General features: G+C 37.2%; 2 protein-coding genes and 1 long non-coding RNA gene across 3 annotated transcripts; all 3 read left to right on the forward strand.

Moving 5' to 3' along the window:
• The first annotated feature begins 1,192 nt into the window (after window positions 1-1,192).
• Window positions 1,193-4,947, forward strand: LOC111494038. Its single transcript, XR_002720103.1, has 3 exons — window positions 1,193-1,256; window positions 1,381-1,503; window positions 4,735-4,947. It is a non-coding gene; the product is annotated as an uncharacterized LOC111494038 (long non-coding RNA).
• Window positions 4,948-6,841: 1,894 nt separating this feature from the next.
• Window positions 6,842-12,209, forward strand: LOC111493939 (transcription factor PIF3-like). Its single transcript, XM_023143871.1, has 8 exons — window positions 6,842-7,859; window positions 7,949-9,122; window positions 9,206-9,307; window positions 9,412-9,477; window positions 9,555-9,650; window positions 9,746-10,228; window positions 11,618-11,696; window positions 11,783-12,209. Exons 1-7 carry the CDS (start codon window positions 7,768-7,770, stop codon window positions 11,675-11,677), a joined length of 2,073 nt encoding a protein of 690 aa, XP_022999639.1. The 5' UTR covers window positions 6,842-7,767; the 3' UTR covers window positions 11,678-11,696; window positions 11,783-12,209.
• Window positions 12,210-17,133: 4,924 nt separating this feature from the next.
• LOC111494011 (transcription factor MYB86-like) lies at window positions 17,134-18,411 on the forward strand. The gene is made up of 3 exons (XM_023143989.1): window positions 17,134-17,314; window positions 17,562-17,691; window positions 17,759-18,411. Exons 1-3 carry the CDS (start codon window positions 17,182-17,184, stop codon window positions 18,198-18,200), a joined length of 705 nt encoding a protein of 234 aa, XP_022999757.1. The 5' UTR covers window positions 17,134-17,181; the 3' UTR covers window positions 18,201-18,411.
• Window positions 18,412-20,159: the final 1,748 nt, after the last annotated feature.

Genomic DNA, 20,159 nt, shown 5'->3' on the forward strand with positions numbered 1-20,159 from the left:
ATGCCGACTTCGCCGAGGAGGAGGGAAAAGATATTGGAATTTATATAATGGTTGTGATATAGTACAGAGTAGATGTTTCTTATGGACGTTGAAACCCGTTGCTGTATGTTTCATATCGAGACGGGAGAGGATCTTCACATTTGTTTTCTCATTAATCTTCAAGTCTTCCACAGAACATATAGGGAGGCTAAGCTTCAGTGTTTGATTGCTCTTGCTCATGGGGTTTTAATTTGAATGCTAAAACTAAATTATATTATCTTCTTTGTTGTCACAGGTTATAGGGGAAGACAATTATAGGTCACCGGGTAAAAGCTTTCCTTTTGGGTTTATGGATGGAAGGAATCAACATTTTTCCCAAGGCAAGCAAGATCGTGGTGAGGAAAAAAATTGATCCAATTAATTATGAAGCTTCCTCATGGTGTGTTGTGCCTTTCCAAATAATTCTCTAGCTATTCTTTAGAAATTAATTCCTTGCGCTTTTGAGAAATGGCAATATCCTGAACTGTAGGCTGAAATAAGATGGTTTGTTGTGCAGTTATTACTATAGACAGTTTTTCTGCTACTCATCTTTGTGAAAGACTGCATCCGTTTTGTTTAAAGGGTTTTTTCTATGGATTATTGCCTAATTAGGTAGCTAACATAGTAGCTAACTATGTGTAAGATCCCACATCGATTGGGGAGGAAAATGAAACACCCTTTATAAAGGTGTGGAAACCTCTCCCTAGCAAAAAATACGTTTTAAGAACCTTGAGGGGAAGTCCAAAAAGAAAAGCCCAAAGACGACAATATCTGCTAGCGGTGGGCTTGGGTCGTTACAAATGATATCAGAGTCAGGTTCCAGGTGATGTGCCAACGAGGAGGTTGTTCCCTGAATGGGGTAGATACGAGACAGTGTGCCAGTAAGGACGTTGGGCCCCGAAGGGGGGTGAATTTGGTAGGAGTCCCACATTGATTAGAGAAAGGAATGAGTGCCACCGAGGATGCTGGACCCTGAAGGGGGTGGATTGTGAGATCCCACATCGGTTGGGGAGGGGAACAAAACATCCTTTATAAGAGTGGAAACCTTTCCTTAGCAGACGTGTTTTAAAAACCTTGAGAGAAAGCTCGAAAGGGAAAATCTAAAGAGAACAATATCTACTAACGGTGAGCCTGGCTGACTCTTGGATCTGGAATAAGCCGGAAGGATACCTGCTAAGCATATACTGCATGTCAGACAGATTGCTGAACATGGAAATTGATGGATATCATCATTTCTGGTTTGTTTATATATGCATATAACAACTATTCATAAAAGAGTATACTTTTCATGGTCAGTTTATGCTAGTTTGATTGTAACATCTCTTGGCGATAGATGAATCTAACCACTGATTTTAATTGAAGGGAGGACATAAGTGAATAGTTTCCTCAAGGAACCACTCATTCAGCACCATCAGTAGGAAGTGGGCATGAATTTACGCCAGGCATTGGCGAATTTAAGCAGAACTTTTTGCCTGACACGCCAAGGTGAGTACGCCACATCTACAAATTACATACCATATGCCTTAGGTTTTATAAATATACGTTTGAAACCACGACTCTAACCATGGTATGATATTGTCCACTTTGAGCATAAGCTCTTATGACTTTGCTTTTGGTTTCCTCAAAATGCCTCATTTCAATGGAGATGTATTCTTTACTTATAAACCCATGATCATTCACTTAATTAGCCAATGTGGGACTCTTCTCCCAACAATTCTCAACAATCCACTCTTCAAACAAAGTAAACCATAGAGCCTCTTCTGAGACCTATGAAGCCCTCGAACAGTCTCCTCTTAATTGAGGTTCGACTCCTTTCTCTAGATCCCTCGAACAAAATACACCATTTGTTTGACACTTGAGTCACTTTTTGACTATACCTTCGAGGCTCACAATTTCTTTGTTCGACATTTGAGAATTCTATTGACATGACTAAGTTAAGGGCATGACTCTAATACTATGTTAGGAACCACGACTCTTTATAATGGTATGATATTGTCCACTTTGAGCATAAACTCCTATGGCTTCGCTTTTGGTTTCTCCAAAAGGCCTTATTTCAATGGACATATTTTCCTTTCTTATAAAACTACGATCATCCTCTTAATTAGCCAATGTGAGACTCTCTCTCAACAATCCTCAACATATACATCTACAAATGATATGTTATAAGTTTTAATGATATGTTATAAGTTTTAAGACTAGTTTACACATTAGATAAGACGTAAAAATGCATCATAGAGTCCAACAATACATGAAAAAGTCCAACAAAGGCTCTTCAGTGAGCAAAAAAAAGTTCATTCAACACTACATGAAAAAGAGAGATCAGGAAAATTTACACCAAGAGAGAGTTAGTTTCTTTACACCAACAAGTGCGGTAGTTTCTTTTAAGCCATGAAAGAAAAGCTATAGATAAATGGAGCCGAAGAAGCAAACATAATAGCCAGCCTTGGCTATTTCCTCTTAAAACGTTGCCTATACAGTAGTTGAAACTTCTTACCTTCTGTCATCTTAAGCAACCTTGAGGATAAACCTTATGTGACATCTCATCGGTTGGAGAGAAGAACAAAGCACTATTTATAAGGATGTGGAAACCTCTCCCTAGCCAACACGTTTTAAAACTTTAAGGGAAAATCCGAAATGAAAAACCCAAAAAAGACAATATCGGCTAGTGGTGGGTTTAAGTTATTATACTTTATCTCTACTAAGAGTCCTTTCACCCCAAATTGTTACTGGAACGTTCTCGGTAAGAGCCATTCTAGTAGCTTAAAGTGTTCGAGCTTTAAATAAAAAGCCAGTCCATAAAGCACCTCATGGTTTAGCTAGCTTGTGTACTATTGAACATTTGGACGCTTCCATACTTATTAAACATGAATCAAAGACTCTCGAACAAAATAGATATGTATTAGACACTAGTTGTTGAAAGTGAATGTAGGTCCATCATTTGTTAGGTACTTATTGAACACTTGTCGTTAAGTATACCAAATAAACAAAATAATAAGATAAAATAACTTAGACACGGAAGTGCATTAAACTCATTTTTTAAGCTTATAAATGTATAAACCTGTTGATTTCGAATTTTTTGTTGTGTTCGTTTCCAGATTATTAAGAAATGTATCTGTCATTGTGCTAGACTTAAAATCTTCATAGAATCATATCCTGTTTTTTCTTTATAGGATCATATCTTGTATTGGCATTGTGCTCGACAAGTGCCTATTAATCGTTGATATTTTTCAATGGTAATCGTTTTGGTTCTAGTTGATATTGTTACTCGTTAGTTCAATAATACGTGAGAGTGAAGATTTGAAACATTTGAAAGTTTAAAATTATTTTTGAAGCAAAGTATTAATAGTTTCAATTCAACGGTGATTAATTTTTTAAAATAAGTTTATGATAACATTAAATTAAATAAGTAAATGAGCATTTTACGTTTTTTTTATAAGTTAAAATGTTCGTTATAATTATACTATTTTCATGTTAGGTATATTTTGTTTCATTTTTATTTTAATATTTCATCTAGATATTAGATATTATGATATAATGAAATTGTTCGTTTATCCCTTATATCGATGCGAACCTATGAACATGTGAAATATTAACTGTTATCATGATATCTATTTCGATTTTTCAGGTTTTTAGATTTATTCTTTTGATATTTCCTTAAAAAAAATATTTATTTTAATTCATAGTTTGTGTCAGTATGGTTTAAAATATCTTATTCATATGCATTTGAACTTTTAAAAAGTAACTATGTTCTCATAATAATTTTATTCGGGATAACATGACATTGATTCCAGACCTACATACGAATGAGCTCACATGGATATGAATCCAAGTCACATATTTGATGAAACGAGCGTTAGTTGAGCATATAGTTGATGAAGAATTGTACAAACTGAAGTGTGATAGTCCTCCAACCCTACGACTAGTAGATATTGTCGTTTTGACCTTTTACGCATCGTCATCAGCCTCACGGTTTTAAAACACATCTACTCCATACCATTTGTAATAACTCAAACTTACTGCAAGCAAACATTGTTTGCTTTGACTCATTACGTCTCACCATCAGCTTCACGGATTTAAAATGAGTTTACTAGGGAGAGGGTTCACACTCTTACAAAAAATGTTTCGCTCACATTTCCAATCGACATGGAATCTCAATGAATTCTCGTCGGATAACCATTTTATTTTGTTATTTCTTTGTAAAAATAGAAAACAAAAATAAAATAGTCTTTAAATTTATTTTTTAAAAGTCGAGGGACTAAAAAATAAACGCTCCCAAACTAGAAAGAATTTAGAGGTAAAGACCCCTCAATAAAATTTAAGAGGCCCCATTATATAATTTAAAATTGCTTGTCAGTCCCCATAACATCTCTATCTTGAGGTGGGGGAGAATTGGAGGGCCTCTCCTTTTTAGTTTCTTTATGTTATCCTCATTTGTTTCCCCATACCTAAGGCATCTTAATAACATTACTATATTTATATTATATGGTTTCAATGTCTTACATGTTACATTCAATTGAATCTTACTATATATATTTTATTCGTGAATTCCGAGATGATCAAAGTTTTGATTTTCGGGTTTAGTTCGAAAATTAAACTCGTGCACAGTGTATTCATCTATTTGTAGAACTGTTTTTGTTAGTAATGAACGTTTATAAGTGTCATAACTATTTTTTTTCTTTTTCTGGAACTGATCTAGGGTTGAATTTTGTAATTCAGGGTCGTTCTCGATTTAGAATTTTAACTTTTACGGTGGTTTTCTTCCTCCACAGATGATCGATTGTTAATGGTTGGCTTCCGACTTAATCACAATTCTGACGGTTCGATATAAACTAAAGCAAATACTTAACTTTAGAGTCTTATCTCAAAAGAATTTTTCTCATTTTGTTCTTTCCCAATGTAGTGCAGCATCTTCGTTTCACTGTTTAATCATCTGCTCTTCTGGATTACTCCGTTAAAGAGTGTCAATAGGTTGATTTTGTGATATTTTAGACTATATCCAATCTTTCGTATTGTAGATTCTTAACGAAAATAACCTTGATTGAGTTATGAAACTCAACCTAAGCTAATCTGTAAAAGTTTAATTGAGCTGGGTTCGATTGGTTTTAGTAGACTCATGTAGCTTTCAAATATAATCTTAATTGTCGAACAAACCCAACCCATTTCGTGAACTTCAAAGGGGTTATGTGAATCTAATAGTTAATTTATAAAACTATTGGTAACATATTATCGTGAGCATGGTCGATTCAATTTGTTGCATGCCATAATCAAATCAAATTTCAACCTAATCCAAACATCGAGTCAGACCAAAATTGTTCATATTTTTCTATTGTCGGCTTTTTGAAATATTCTTATACTCTACATAAAAAGAGATTTTAAACAAACTGTACTTGTGTCTTTACACGAGTCTCATGCATACTTTTAAAGCAAACCTGTTACCACGTTAGATAGTAACAAAAGTACTTTTCGAAAAAAGTCGAAGGTTCAAAACCTAAATTAAATGAGTTCAAGACAAATGTATGAATGAAGTGTGATATTCCACATCAGTTGGAGATGTAAACGAAACATTTCTTATAAGGATGTGAAAACTTCTTTCTAGTAGACTCGTTTTAAAACCGTCAGGCTAACAATGATACGTAACATGTCAGAATAGACAATATCCACTTGACACTGACCGGTGTGCTAGCGAGGACGCTAGCCCTCAAGGAGGGATTGTGAGATCCACATCGGTTCGAGATGAGAGTAATATATTTCTTATAAGAGTGTGAAAACCTCTCTCCAATAGACGCGATTAGCCATGAGACCGTTATTAGCAAACCGTGAAGGTGACGGGTACGTAACGGGCAAAGAAAGAAGACGAAGAGCAATAAGGCCAAAAGAAGAGAGAGGCCCGCAGTGTCTCAAAAGCAAAACCTTCCCACGTGAACTTCATCACCCCATACCATTTCCCCACTTGTGTCCTTTGTATAAAAGAAAAAACCCTAAAAAAAATGGACAAATCCCTCCATCTTTGTCATCACAACCAAACAAATATTTTAGGGTTTAGGTCTTTTTTTTGCATCGTCCAACTTTCGAAGTTCGTTATATTCCAATATTTTAAGGTTCGAACTTTTTAAAAATGTCTTACCATTAAAACTTAAAAAACGATAGTCGTTTTCGTTTCTAAACTTTTACGTTTATTTTTTTAGCTGAAATCGTAGAGACGAGAATTCAACTTCTCATCATTTAGTTGAACATATATGTCTTAACTACCTTAACTATGTTAAGATTAAAAACGCGTCTGCTAGGAACAAGTTTCCATGTCCTTATAGAATGCTTCGTTGTTTTTCCCAACTAATGTGGGATATCACAATCCACCCCTTTTCAGGGCCGAGCGTCCTCGTTGACACTTGTTCCCTTCTCCAATCGATGTGAGACTCCCCCAATCCATCTCCCTTTGATGCCCAACTTTCTTGCTGGCACACCGTCTCGTGTCCACCCCTTTTTGGGGCTCAACCTCCTCACTGATATATTACCCAGTATCTAACTCTAATACCATTTGTAACGCCCCAAGCCCACAACTAATAGATATTGTCTTCTTTGAGCTTTTCCTTTCGAGTTTTCTCTCAAGGATATTAAAACATGTCTTCTAAAGATAAGTTTCCATATCTTGATAAATAATGTTTCGTTCTCTTCCCAAATCGATGTGAGATCTCACACAAATACTCAGTGAAAGATTAAGAATATGACTTTATCACATTCGATAGCAAACAAATCTATTATTATTTGGATTAGAGCTGAAAATGGTGCATGGTACTTAACTTATGAATGTGTATCTATATTATCCGAAAAGGATGGCAGCCGACACATGCATTGCTTCGCATTGCAGCCAAGATCACAGAAAGAACAGATACAAACAAACAACAAACAGAACAAAAAAGAAAGATGCCACCCAGATAAGAATTTGGAATGAGGGGCAGCTTTAATTTGCAGACACTGATGTTCAAACCCTCTATTTCATTCAATCTATTCGATTTTGCCTCAATCTGAGGGAGCAAACTGCAAGAACAAGAAGAACAACAAAACCCTTCTTCTTAAAACCCTCGAAAAATCAACCCATTTTCTGTCAATGTATGTTTGCCGCCAATGATTGATGAACAGAGCCATTCAACGGCGGCGATGACGGCGGCGTTGGTGATGGTGACCCAGTTCATCTCAACCAGAGGTTTCATGGTGGACCCATTTCGTCTTCCATTTTTCTCGCTATTATAGCTCTGCTGCCCTTTCCCCTTTTCTTTTCATTTGTTTGCCTAAATTACGCCTTTCTGGGTCGTTCGATTTAAACCCCAATTCGTATCTTCAATGCATGTGGATTTGTGTTCTTCGACTGCTTCGAGGATCTCGCTTTTCTCTCTCGTTTTTGTTTCTTTCCCGTTCGTTTAGCCGCCGAATTTCCTCAGGTTTCCCTTCTGGTATGGTTGTGTTTTCTGCTGGATGTCTTTGTCGGACTGTGTATTTGTCTTCTTCAACTAATTTCCTCTTGCTTGCTCATCAGAATCTGCCAATTAAACAAATATTTCATCTGGGTTCTGTTAGATTTGCCTTCTACGAGCTTATTCTGGATTTGGGTCACTCATAGGGACATTCTTTTTAATCTAAGCCACTTTGATCTTGTAAAGCTGATTATTCCCCTTTTAAATTCATCTGGGTTCGTCTTATTATTTTCATTTGGATTTGGTTTCTGGAGTTTAAACGTTACTTATTCCGACCATTATGCCTCTATCTGAGCTTTGTCGTGTGGCCAGAGAGAAGCTTGATTCAGCTCAAGACAGGAACAACATGGTTGCTTCAGATTTATCTCTGAGGTAAGTCTTTTAATTTTGATTCCATGGTTTTGTTTCTGTACATTTGCTCTAAATTTTAGCTTCTTGATTCTTGTGGATTTCAAATGCAGTCCCGAGAACGACGTTTTCGAGCTGGTTTGGGAGAATGGCCAAATTTTGCAGCAAGGTCAGTCCAGTAGGACCAGGAAGAACTCAAATATGAACACTTCACAAGCTCTGTGTTTACCAGGACATTTCAATAATGCAAAGATGGGAAAGTTTGGGGCTATTGATTCGGTAGTAAGAGATGTTATAGCGACGGGGTCGTCACCTGAGGTTGAATTGGCTCGTGATGATGATGATGATGATGATAACGATATCGTGCCTTGGCTGAGTTATCCTCTTGATGGACATCTGCAACACGATTATTCTTCGGATTTCTTACCTGAATTATCAGGGGTCACCATTAACGACCACCCCACACGCCATAACGTTGCGTCTTCTATAGGCAAAGCTAGTGGTGTTCATCAGGTAAACAGAGATACGCGCCTAAATTCTTTGCACGGTACTAATCTTGAAGATGGCAATATCTCGAAGCTTTCTACATTAGATGTTTCAACTACTGGACCTAGAAGTAGCACGAACGAATTACGTTCGTTAGCATCCCAGCAAAGCCAGACATTATTTCCACATCTTAGAGTAAAATGTACAGGCAGCACTGAAAACGCATCGGGCAAGATTCTCCATGATTCTCTTATAGGCCAAACTCCTCAGGTTCCATTGATTGCAAGCAGTTCTTCAAGCACAGCTAGGCAAAAGCTAGATCCAACTCCTTCAAGTAATTCACCCAATGTTATAAATTTCTCCCATTTTCTGAGACCGGCTGCTCTTCTCAAATCCAATCCTCAGAACCATGGTGTCGTTGGAACTGTGGGTTCAGCAGCTAATAGTCAACGTGGTCAATCGTCATGTATAAGAAATGAATCAAAGACGTGCTGTAAAAATGCGATAGTGCCTTCCATAGATGATAACAAACCATCAGATGCCAAGGCTCCTGAGCAATTGCAGGCTGTCAAACATCCCAAGCTTGCTTGTTTGGGAGATTCAGCTAACAATGAAGACCGACCCGATCGTTGTCTTGAAGTAGGTGCACCGAAAGTATTGCCAGATAGCGAGAAGGCTGTTGAATCTGTATTTGCTGCCTCTGTTTGTTCACGCAATAGTGTGGAAGGAGCTTCCGATGATCCAACGCTTGATAGGAAGAGAAAATGTCACGAGACTGAGGATTCTGAATGGCATAGTGATGTGAGTACAAAATTGAATCCTCGTCTTGCCTTGTGTACCTCGTTCGTTTCCCAAATATAAACTAAAAGTATTTTCAAGTGCAGGATGTAGAAGAAGAATGCAATGATGTGAAGAGAGTGACTCCCACTCGAGGAACTGGATCAAAAAGAAGCAGGGCAGCGGAAGTGCATAATTTATCTGAAAGAGTGAGTCGTGTAGTTACGAGAACTCGTTTTTTGCTTCATATACAAAATTTAGCCGTTTTTTTTTTTTGTTCTTACGTGGACTCGTTCTTAAATTTCTGCAACAGCGACGTAGAGACAGGATCAATGAGAAGATGCGTGCACTGCAAGAACTCATACCAAATTGTAATAAGGTTGGCCTATCGATATCTCTTGATGGGGTTCTTTGTTACTTGATATTTATTTTTTTTAATCTTCATTGAATTACTAGGTCGACAAAGCTTCCATGCTCGATGAAGCCATTGAGTACTTGAAAACGCTTCAACTTCAGGTTCAGGTGATGCTCTGTTCCCTGAGGCAAAAACATGTATTTCTTTTGTCCCCTCCACTCCCCACAACCCGGAAGTTGTCGTTGTTTAGAACATTGAAGTAACCCGTTCAAGTGTTTTGCTGATTTTGTAGATTATGTCAATGGGAGCTGGTTTGTTCATGCCTCCCATGATGTCCCCCGGAGGAATGCCATTCATGAATGCACCTCATATGTATTCACCCACGGGTGTAGGAATGGGAATGGGATTCGGGATCGGTATGCCTGACGTGAATGTTGGCCCTCCTGGTTATCCCATGGTTCAAGTGCCACACTTGCAAGGAACGCCTTTTCCTGGCCCGTCCATTTCAGCTCAAACTGTAATGCATGGAATGCCAGGTTCTAACTTTCAGGTGCTTGGATTTCCTGGTCAAGGACTTCCCATTCCCATGCCACGTGGACCGATTGCACCATTTACCGGAGGGCCTTTTATGACCAATCCCGGTGTGGCAGTATCTCCTGTTGAGAATTTTGGTTCAGCTGCAGCTTGTAGCTCGAAAGATGCGTCTCCGAAGAGTGATTCACCTATGGTGCCAAATGGTGGCACTGACCCTTTAACAACTCCAACTCCTAGACAGGTTTGAAGATATATATTTTAAAGTTTTTAAAATGAAGTTCTTAGTATACTTGTTTCATCTGTATGTGCAGGAACTATGTTATGTTTAAGGGTAGGCTAGAGTTGTTATCATAAAAACAATTCTTGGTTTTGTTTCGACTTCCATGAAGATTTAGAATTCAATTTGGTCCCACAATTTACCTAAACCACATTCTGGATCAAAAGATTAAACCCATTTGCCAAGAATCACGTCTTAATTTGTAGAAAACCCGAGCCCAGTGCAATTCGTGTTTTTTTCACTTGCTCGAATGGTCAATCCCCCCAAAACTCCTTTAACGGTCAAACTAGAACTACTAGTGGTGGGCTTGAGCTCGAAAGGGAAAGCTCAAAGAAGACAATATCTGCTAGCGATGAGCTTGAGCTGTTACAAATAGTATTAGAGCCAGACATCGGGCGATGTGTCAGTGAGGAGGTTGAGTCTTGAAGGGGGGTGGGCACGAGGCGGTGTGCCAGCAAGGACGCTGGGCCTCGAAGAGGGGTGGATTGTGAGATCCCACATCGGTTGGGGAGGAGAACGGAACATTTTTTATAAGGGTGTGGACACCTCTTCCTAGAAGACGCATTTTGAAAACCTTGAGGGGAAGCCCAAAAGGGAAAGCTCAAAGAGGACAATATTTGCTAGCAATGAGCTTGGGTTGTTATAAATGGTATTAGAGCTTAACACCGGGCGATGTGTCAACAAGGAGGTTGAGTCCCAAATGGGGGTAGATTGGAGGGTCCCACATCGATTGGAGAAGGGAACAAGTGCCAGCTTCCTCGTTGGCCCCAAAGGGGGGTGGATTGTGAGATCTCACATCAGTTGGGGAGGAGAACAAAACATTTTTTATAAGGGTGTGGAAACCTCTCCCTAGAATACACGTTTTAAAAACCTTGAAGTGAAGCCCGAAAGGGAAAGCTCAAAGAGGACAATATCTGCTAGCGGTGAGCTTCGGCTGTTACAAATGGTATTAGAGTCGAACACCAGGTGATGTGTCAGCAAGGAGGCTGAGTCTCAAAGGGGGTAGATTGGAGGGTCCCACATTGATTGGAGAAGGGAACAAGTGTCAGTCTCCTCGCTGGCCCCAAAGGGGAGTGGATGTGAGATCTCACATCAGTTGGGGAGGAGAACAAAACATTCTTTATAAGGGTGTGGAAACCTCTCCTTAGAAGACGCGTTTTAAAAACCTTGAGGGAATCCCGAAAGGGAAAACCTAAAGAGGACAATATCTGCCCTTTTGAATTATCGTGTTTAACTATATTGTTCGGGGAGTTTTAAACAACATTGGTCGATAATAGCAGAAGTAGCAACATTCTTTATTAGAATCGAGACTATGAGAAATATTTGATACCCATGAATGATATTCCACTGCAGGCTAATGAACAAGCTTCCTGTGCTAATGGGCAGCCGTGTGAACCCCACCACCAAAAATGACCTTCTAATTAAGTTGCCTGTGAGTCAAATTTGCACCTTAGTTTTTCCATTTTACCTATTCAATGATCAAGGCTGATAGCATTTAAATCACTATGTTTTATGCAGATTATTACCGAAGAAACCACATTCATTAGGCTTCATTAGGCAGATTATCTCGGCCTCGACATTCGGCTGCTACCTGTTCATAATTACTTGATATCGGCGAATATAAATGATCGAGTACGACAGCCCGACCACTTTGGACTTGGAGAACTGGGCAGGCATAATGCAGCTGCGTCGAGGCTGAATATGAACATATGTAAGTAGATTCGACTTAATAATTGAAAGGAAAATAAAGTTCTCTCCCATTCTCTATCTTTATATGAGTCTATGCTGAACCGTTCATGGATTTGTCAAGTATTGAGATAGGTAGCTTGGCTTTTACATCCTGAAATTATGTGCATCTGAGACCTGCATGTGGTGATTAGCTTATGTAGCTTAAAGTTGATCTGTAGAACATTAACTAAATTTGGCATGTATGCTAGTTTCGTAATCTTTTTGTGAGATCCTACATCGGTTGGGGAAGGGAATGAAATATTTCTTATAAGGTTGCAGAAACCTCTCTCTAGTAGATGCGTTTTAAAAACGTGAGTCTGATGACTATACGTAACGGGTCAAAATGGACAATATCTGCTAGTGGTGAGTTTGGGCTATTACAAATAGTATTAGAGCCAGACATCGGGTAGTGTGCTAGTGAGGATGTTGGGCTCCCAAGAGGAATGGATTGTGAGATCTCACATTGGTTGGAGAAGGGAACGAAAACATTCCTTATAAGGGTGTGGAAAGCTCTCCTTAACAGATGCGTTTTAAAATTGTGAGGTTGATAGCGATACGTAATGGGCCAAAGCGGACAATATCTGCTAGCGGTAGGCTTAGATTGTTATACTTTTCCCCGCCCGAAAACCACAGTTTAATTACGTAGGTAGCCGTCAAATTTAGCATGGAAACAGCCTTAGGTAATATAGAATTGAAGATTTATTGAGCAGATGCCAATTTCTCTCTTTTGGACCAGAGAATAAGCTTGCCAAATCTGTGGTTGTTTAAGCCATTTGGCACATTAGAGTTTTGACGACTTCATTTCTAGATAATTTTTCAAGGTTTATTGATGGTGAGATTTCACATTGGTTGAAGAGGAGAACGAAGCATTTGTTATAAGGGTGTGAAAACTTCTTCCTAATAGACGTGTTTTAAAACCGTGAGGTTAATGACGATACATAACGGGCCATAGTAGATAATATTTGCTAGCGGTGGGTTTGTGCTACAAATGATATTAGAGCTAGAAACTGAACGATGTGCCAGTGAGTACGCTGGTCCTCAAAAAGGGTGGATTGTGAGATCCCACATTAGTTGAAGAGGGAGCGAAACATTCCTTATAAAGGTGTGGAAACCTCTTCTTAGTAGACGTGTTTTAAAACTGTGAGATTGACGGTGATACGTAGCAAGCCAAAACAAACAATATCAAAGTTCTCTAAGTTTGTTTAGTAACGATTCATGTCTATGCCACCTAATGTTTCTAGCATTTTCATTGTTCCAACCAAAACACACTTAATTATAAAGTTCATATGATTGAGTTATCGAAAGGAAAGGTACATATTGTCGATTTATATAATAACTTTCATTTCCTTCAAGTCTTTTGTAGTCATCCTATTTTCAGGATGGTTCTCATTCGAATGTAATCTTAGATCATTCATGTATCATCTTTTACTCAGTGTCATATGACCACTAGCTTCCGCCTTGATTCATCCCCGAACTACATCTTACTGGAAGAGGTATTGTTCTAATACCATTTGCAAACTCATACTCAGGATTCGACACTTGATGGCCACAACATTCCCCTGCATCATCTACAACATGGTTACATTACTTACTGTATTTCTAAGAGTAAAACCCAACATAGAATTGTTTCACATGCTTAAAATGTTTAAAAGTTATTTTTTTAATCTATAATTTTCCAATTTTGTTTCATGGTTTCATAAATTATAAAAATTACTATTTTAGACTTAAAACTGTCCAATCAACTTAAAGATCTATATTTATTTCTTGTATGAGTTAGAGTAGCTATTTATGACACTATGCAATTTATGCGACCAAATGTACAAACAATATGCACGAGATTAGTGGCTTCCATGAGATCTTTTATTCTAGTCGGAGGAGAAATTAACAAACGTCTATCGTTCTCCAGACTTTGCTCTAAAAAAAAATCATTTATGGATCTCTTTATAGTCCCGTTGATATTGATATTAAACGATATAATTATTGGTTACTGGTTTTCAAAGTTTACGAGCTGAAATTATAGAACGAAAGACAAATAAGAGTATCTTCAATAAAGTTTGAAGTGTTCGTTTAGGGTATTCTTTCAAACTCAAGAATTCATACATAAACAAAGTTATACAATTCAATTCATTGTCACGAACACAACCCTTTGTTACTTTTTAGATCAATCTGATATACATTATCTTATATATATGTGTTCGGATATTAATTTTGAAAAACACCCAGAAGACGGAAACAATCAATCACATCAATGGGATACCCGAAAGCTTATATTATATCAAAAATATTAAATATAAAGTTAGGACAAATATAATGATTTAAAAGTTTAATAAATCTTCATGTTATTATATGATACAATGGATTGAGAAGATAATTTGGTAGTGATTTATGGAGACGTTAGGAGAAATGCATGTGCTTATGTTCCCAACTATTGTTAATGGCCCATTTGGATTAGATATGTAAAGGTCAAATCAAAAGGCATTCTTTTAGCAAAACCAAGCCACTCAAGTCCTAACCCAAAAGGCAAAGCAATGTGAAAATGTTCCCTTTTTAAGTACGAGCTAAGGCTAGCTAGCTGCCACTACGTGATTATCACGTTAAATCGTCGGTTTAATCTCGAGGTTTTGATAGCTATGTCCATTTCATTCTTAAATCTTTAAAGAGTTTAAGTATATGTGTTTAAATGTTTGATTTTGAGTTTAATAAACTTGTAATGATATCGATGTTTATTTAAATATTGATTTAACGTGCTAACTGAAATTCAAGGTGTTCGGATGACTGATATTGTTTTATGAGTATGAATTTTAAATATCAATTTATTAATTGTATCTCGTAACTAAAACATATTAGAAAATTCGTTGAAAGTAGATGAATCGAATGCGAGTCCTCCCAACAATGACGTAGAACTTCACGGTGGAGACCTCTCAGAATAGTCACAACCAATGTCCCTCACCTTGCTTTATATGCAAACGAGCTCACCAAAAATCTAAATGTCCACAAAACTAACCACGAGGGAACGAGTACATACTCATTAATGTTGAACTATACTCGTTTTAACAGATGGGTAAGTATAGTACTCTAATCGAATAAAATTGATAAAGGTTAATATCAACTCATATTGATCTTTTAATTTAAGTTATAATATCTTATTGATTATAGAAACATGAAGAGGCGGGGTTACCTTTAACAAAAATTATAACCTGTTTTTGTGGTTCATACGTTCATGTATGTTCTACTTTTTGAGGTACATCAACAAGGCCAATTACAGCTCGATGATATCATCTCTTGTGTACCTTTTATACTCAAAGCTATCTTCTTTAACGAATTTAAAATATTTTGACCGTGTCAAAAAATTCAAAATTCGATAGAAAATTTGACGTGACATGAACTTTATACCTTACGAACAACGAGTATTGATGAAGAACCTGATATATATTTATCAAGGTCTAGGTGGAAGGTGCGTATAATTTATACCTTTGACTATATTACTTGACTTGCTATCCTTGTAAATAGGTTTCGAAGCTCTGCTGCTCAACTCTCAGATGATTTCTTCTTATTCACCTGGTAGGACGTGGAGATCGAGATCGGTTAATCTATATGAATCTCAAGAGGGGATAGTTGACCGTCGCCCCCCCTTATCCTAGAGGCTCACCGGCCAGAGTCCCTAAACTTTGAGATTTATGCTTTTTAGTCCCTAAACTTTCAAAATTAACGTCTTTTTTTTTAATTCAATTTTAAAATTTTATTAAATGAATGATTCAAATTTATATTTAATAGATCAATAAAAACACAAAACATAATTTATATTTAAACAAATACCATCTTAAAGTTGATAAATTAAACCTAAAAACACAAAACAAAAAAACAAGAACATGCGATTTGTTTTTTTTAAGGTAAAACATAATTTCCTGGTTATAATAAAAGTTTAATATTTTTCAAGAACATGTTGATTATGTCTCCCTTTCATTCCAAATCACTCATTCTTTGTTAATAAATTATCATCACCATCATTATATCTTTTGACTGCCTCCTCTTTTATTAATTCTTTTAGGTAAAATTTTCGATGTTAGGTAAAATTGCTGGTTCGGTCTCTACAATTTTAAAAGTTTCAATTCAATCTCTATATTTGATAAGAATGGTAGTTCGATCCCTATAATTCTGTTCAACTTTGCAAATCATTCGTTTTGTTTTTACTAGCTAGCCTTAAATATTGTTATAGTCACTCAACCGCTAAATAGAAAGCGATAGTTCACTGATCACGTGATGGGAAACATACGACATATTTAATATATTAAATTTCTATCGACATATATGACATTTTAGCCGACATTTTTATATATTCATCGTGACATGAGGAGTGAATGTGTTTCTATTGTATCATAAAAAAAGAGTTGTAGCGGTGCACAACTTCAAAATGGAGTTTATTCATATTCCTCAAAATAAGACATCTTTGTCTTGTGAGGTGTAATAACCCAAGCGCACTACTAGCAGATATTATCCGTTTTGATTCATTACGTATTGTTGTCACCTTCATGGTTTTAAAATGCAGAGTAGAATGAAACATTTTTTATAAGATTGTGGAAATCTCTCCTTAATAGACGCATTTTAAAACCATGAGGCTAACAGCAATAAGTAAATGGGTCAAAACCAACAATAGTTATCTGCTTGAACTGTTACAAAAATATATTATTTTGCTTAGTTAAAACTCAAACAAAAAGTAAATTAAATTTGACACAATTGCACACATGGTTTGGTTTTGTTGTCTAAATTATTTGATTTGATACAAACCCATCTCAAATGGATAGCTTCTTTCTTACTCGAATTTTTTTACGTACCACCCGCTCTTCGATGAGCTAGTGGTCTGACTTAACCATAGTAGACTCAAAATGTATATCAACATCTAAAAAAATCCGCTTTCCGCTATTTTCTTTCAAATTAACGACGACCCATAATTTTTTTTATAAAAATAATCAAATATTATAAACGAGACTAACACGAAGACTGGTACTAAAAAAATTGATTACCTCAAACTTTCTCTTTTTTCATGGAGAGTGACATCTCCATTTGGAACTTAGCTTCTAATTAATTAGTTTAGCACATGTGTTTGGTTTGTGGATTTAAACTAATAAATCTAATTAACTCCAACCTTCATATATAATTTAAGTGGGTTTGGAGTTGGAGGAGGAGGCATTATGGGAAGACACTCTTGTTGTTTCAAGCAGAAGCTGAGGAAAGGCCTTTGGTCTCCTGAAGAAGATGAGAAGCTTCTTAACTATATCACCAAACATGGCCATGGCTGTTGGAGCACTGTCCCTAAACTTGCAGGTCATATTCCCATATCCTTTCTTTATCTCTTTTAGCTTCTCTCTCTTCTCTTTTCTCTCTCTCTCTCGATCGAAAAAGAGAGAGAATTGGATAAGTTTTGGTTCGGGAATTCGAACTTTTGATTTCAAAAGAATGTACATATGTCTTCACAGTTCTAGGTTGTGAGGAGAGAGAGAGAACTTTTTTCTTTTTCTAAGGACGAAATGGAAAAAGGTTAACTTTTACGAGAACCCTTTTGGATCCACAGGCTTGCAAAGGTGTGGAAAGAGCTGTCGATTAAGATGGATCAATTACCTTAGACCAAATTTGAAAAGAGGCCCGTTCTCACAACAGGAAGAAGACTTGATCGTTGAGCTCCATTCAATTCTAGGCAACAGGTTTGTTCTTCCATCTTCATTCTCGTTCTTAGTTTCGAACTCCGTTTAACCTATATTACCCACTCAGATGGTCACAAATTGCTGCTCAGCTACCAGGAAGAACAGATAACGAGATAAAAAATCTATGGAATTCGTGCATTAAAAAGAAGTTGAAGCAAAAAGGCATCGACCCAAACACTCACAAGCCTTATCTAGACGAAGAAACCAACAATAATGGGAAGAACAACAGCCTTATCATCACATCAAATGATCAAAAAAGCCATGAAAAAGCTTCCCCAATTCAAAGTCCAGACATGTCCACCACTACTTTTGAGGCCTTTTCAAATTTATTCTCCCCAGCTCTCAATTCATGTGCTGTAGCTCCAAGTTCTACTTCTCAAGTTGTTCATAATAGCAACAACAATGGCTTCTTATGGCAGCCAGATGAGTTTCTTTCCGCTCCCTCCGAGCTCATGAGAAGTGATTGGCATCGCCACCCGACCCTCCAACCCGAACTCTTTTGGATCTAAACCTTCACACGTACCCATGAAAATGTTGTCGTCCTCATTCCTGAGATAAACTCGTTAATCAATCAGAGTTTGAAGATACTCGTACAGTCGACCTGAGCTATATCTGAAAGTGTGTAAAGCTCTCGTCGTTATCTATTATAATTATTTTTTTGAATTTGATAATATGTGAGACGGAGATTTGAAATTATAATATCATAACTATCTGAATTGTGTTCATGTTCGCAATGGATCGATACCGAATTACTTATTACTTATCGTTTGACTATTTTATTTGATATCGACTTATTTAAATTTCTTGAAAGATTTGCATACTGATAGACTATGAAATTATGAAGGGACCATGTTTTTCTTAAATGGATGTCCATCATTGTCTCCTGAAGATGGAGACTTTTCTTACTTTTTGATGTGGGCATACATTCATTGAATAATTTGAGATTTTTTTTTTAATTTTCGTTCGTTACCGTAGATTTAGAGTGGAGCACGATAGTATAAATTATATTCGAGAATATAATCATACACGCAAGTTATTAGCATATGGAACTAACCATTTGTAACAATTACTGTTAACATGTAGATCTAATCGTTTGTAACAATTATAAGGTGAGGTTGTATCAATAGTGTTACCAAGTGAAGACATTCGACCTTATTCATATACGTTGATTGGAGAAGGGAAGGAAACATTCCTTACATGGGTGTGAAAACCTCTCTCTAGTAGGTGTGTTTTAAAACTGTGAGGTTGATGGTGAAGCGTAACGGGCTAAAGCAGATAATATCTATTAGTGGTGGATTAGTGCTCAATCACTGAGCAGTGTGCAACGAGAACGCTGGGCCACAAGAGAGTAGATTATGAGGTCCCACATCGATTAGTTGAAACTAAACCAATTGAACCTATGATTGGTTCCTCATATTTTTGGTTTCACATATTTTCAAAGGCTCGATGGAGAGCTAATCGATACGCCATCAGTCAAATTATCAGAAGGTCACATATGCATGATTGGTGTGATCGTAGGCTTTGAAAAATACATGACCTTTCAAAATTCATAGTCTATCATACCGACCGACCCATATGCACTCTTAGGTTGTGGCAAGCTTAAATGAACAACGAACTGTGGCCGATACATCTTTGGCATTCGATTTGAACAATAAAGAGACACATAAGTTTGAATGAAACAAGTTGTTGCAATAATTTGATCATAAATGGCCAAGAAATCCCCTTTGTGATATACTAAAAAGCTAGGCATTAGGAGAGGGGCCTTATATTGTGTGGCATCCCTTAGCTCAGCCTAAACTAACAAACAAAACACTTGCACGATTTGGGTCCCCTTTCTCCTATGTGACCTCTGAGACAAGGGCTACATGCCCTTATAAACACATCTTTTCACACTCAATTGTCCTCTGCCACAATTGAGTTATCAGAAGATGCCCTCTACTGACCCAGTCCTGGATACCTTTCAAAACCTGTCAACTTAGGACAATTTTGCAGTATTTCTCATAAGAATAAACTACCTTTTTTTTGGCGTGTATGAATAGTGTCACGGTCATGCTCGTCCAGGGCGTGTTGTCCATGGCCGCATGCCTATGGCAAGCCAAACCTTTGTCATGTCTTTTCATTCTAGTGTTTTTACTTTTGTAGTTCTAGGGCGTATGACGCCTCAAAAATATCATGTCTAGGCCTGCCAGACATGAAATGAATGTACTATAGGGGATATGACTAGTTGTCAACTTCTCCCTACCCAAGGTTATATATGCTAAGTCCTTGTTATCTCTCTCTTGCTTGTTTATATAACGTCTCTTTCAAAAATCTCTCTTTCTAAAATCTCTCTCTACCCTCGTTTTCCAAAATTTTCTTTTAAAACCAAGGCTAGAGGCTTGATCATACGTCGCTTGGCCGTAGGCGACGCAAGTACAAATTGGCTTAGCTCACTTGTCGTTGGAAAGTGAGTGCCGCACAATCGCTAG

Source organism: Cucurbita maxima, unplaced genomic scaffold (genome assembly GCF_002738345.1).
Source record: "Cucurbita maxima cultivar Rimu unplaced genomic scaffold, Cmax_1.0 Cma_Scf00019, whole genome shotgun sequence".
NCBI classification, from domain to species: Eukaryota; Viridiplantae; Streptophyta; class Magnoliopsida; order Cucurbitales; family Cucurbitaceae; genus Cucurbita; species Cucurbita maxima.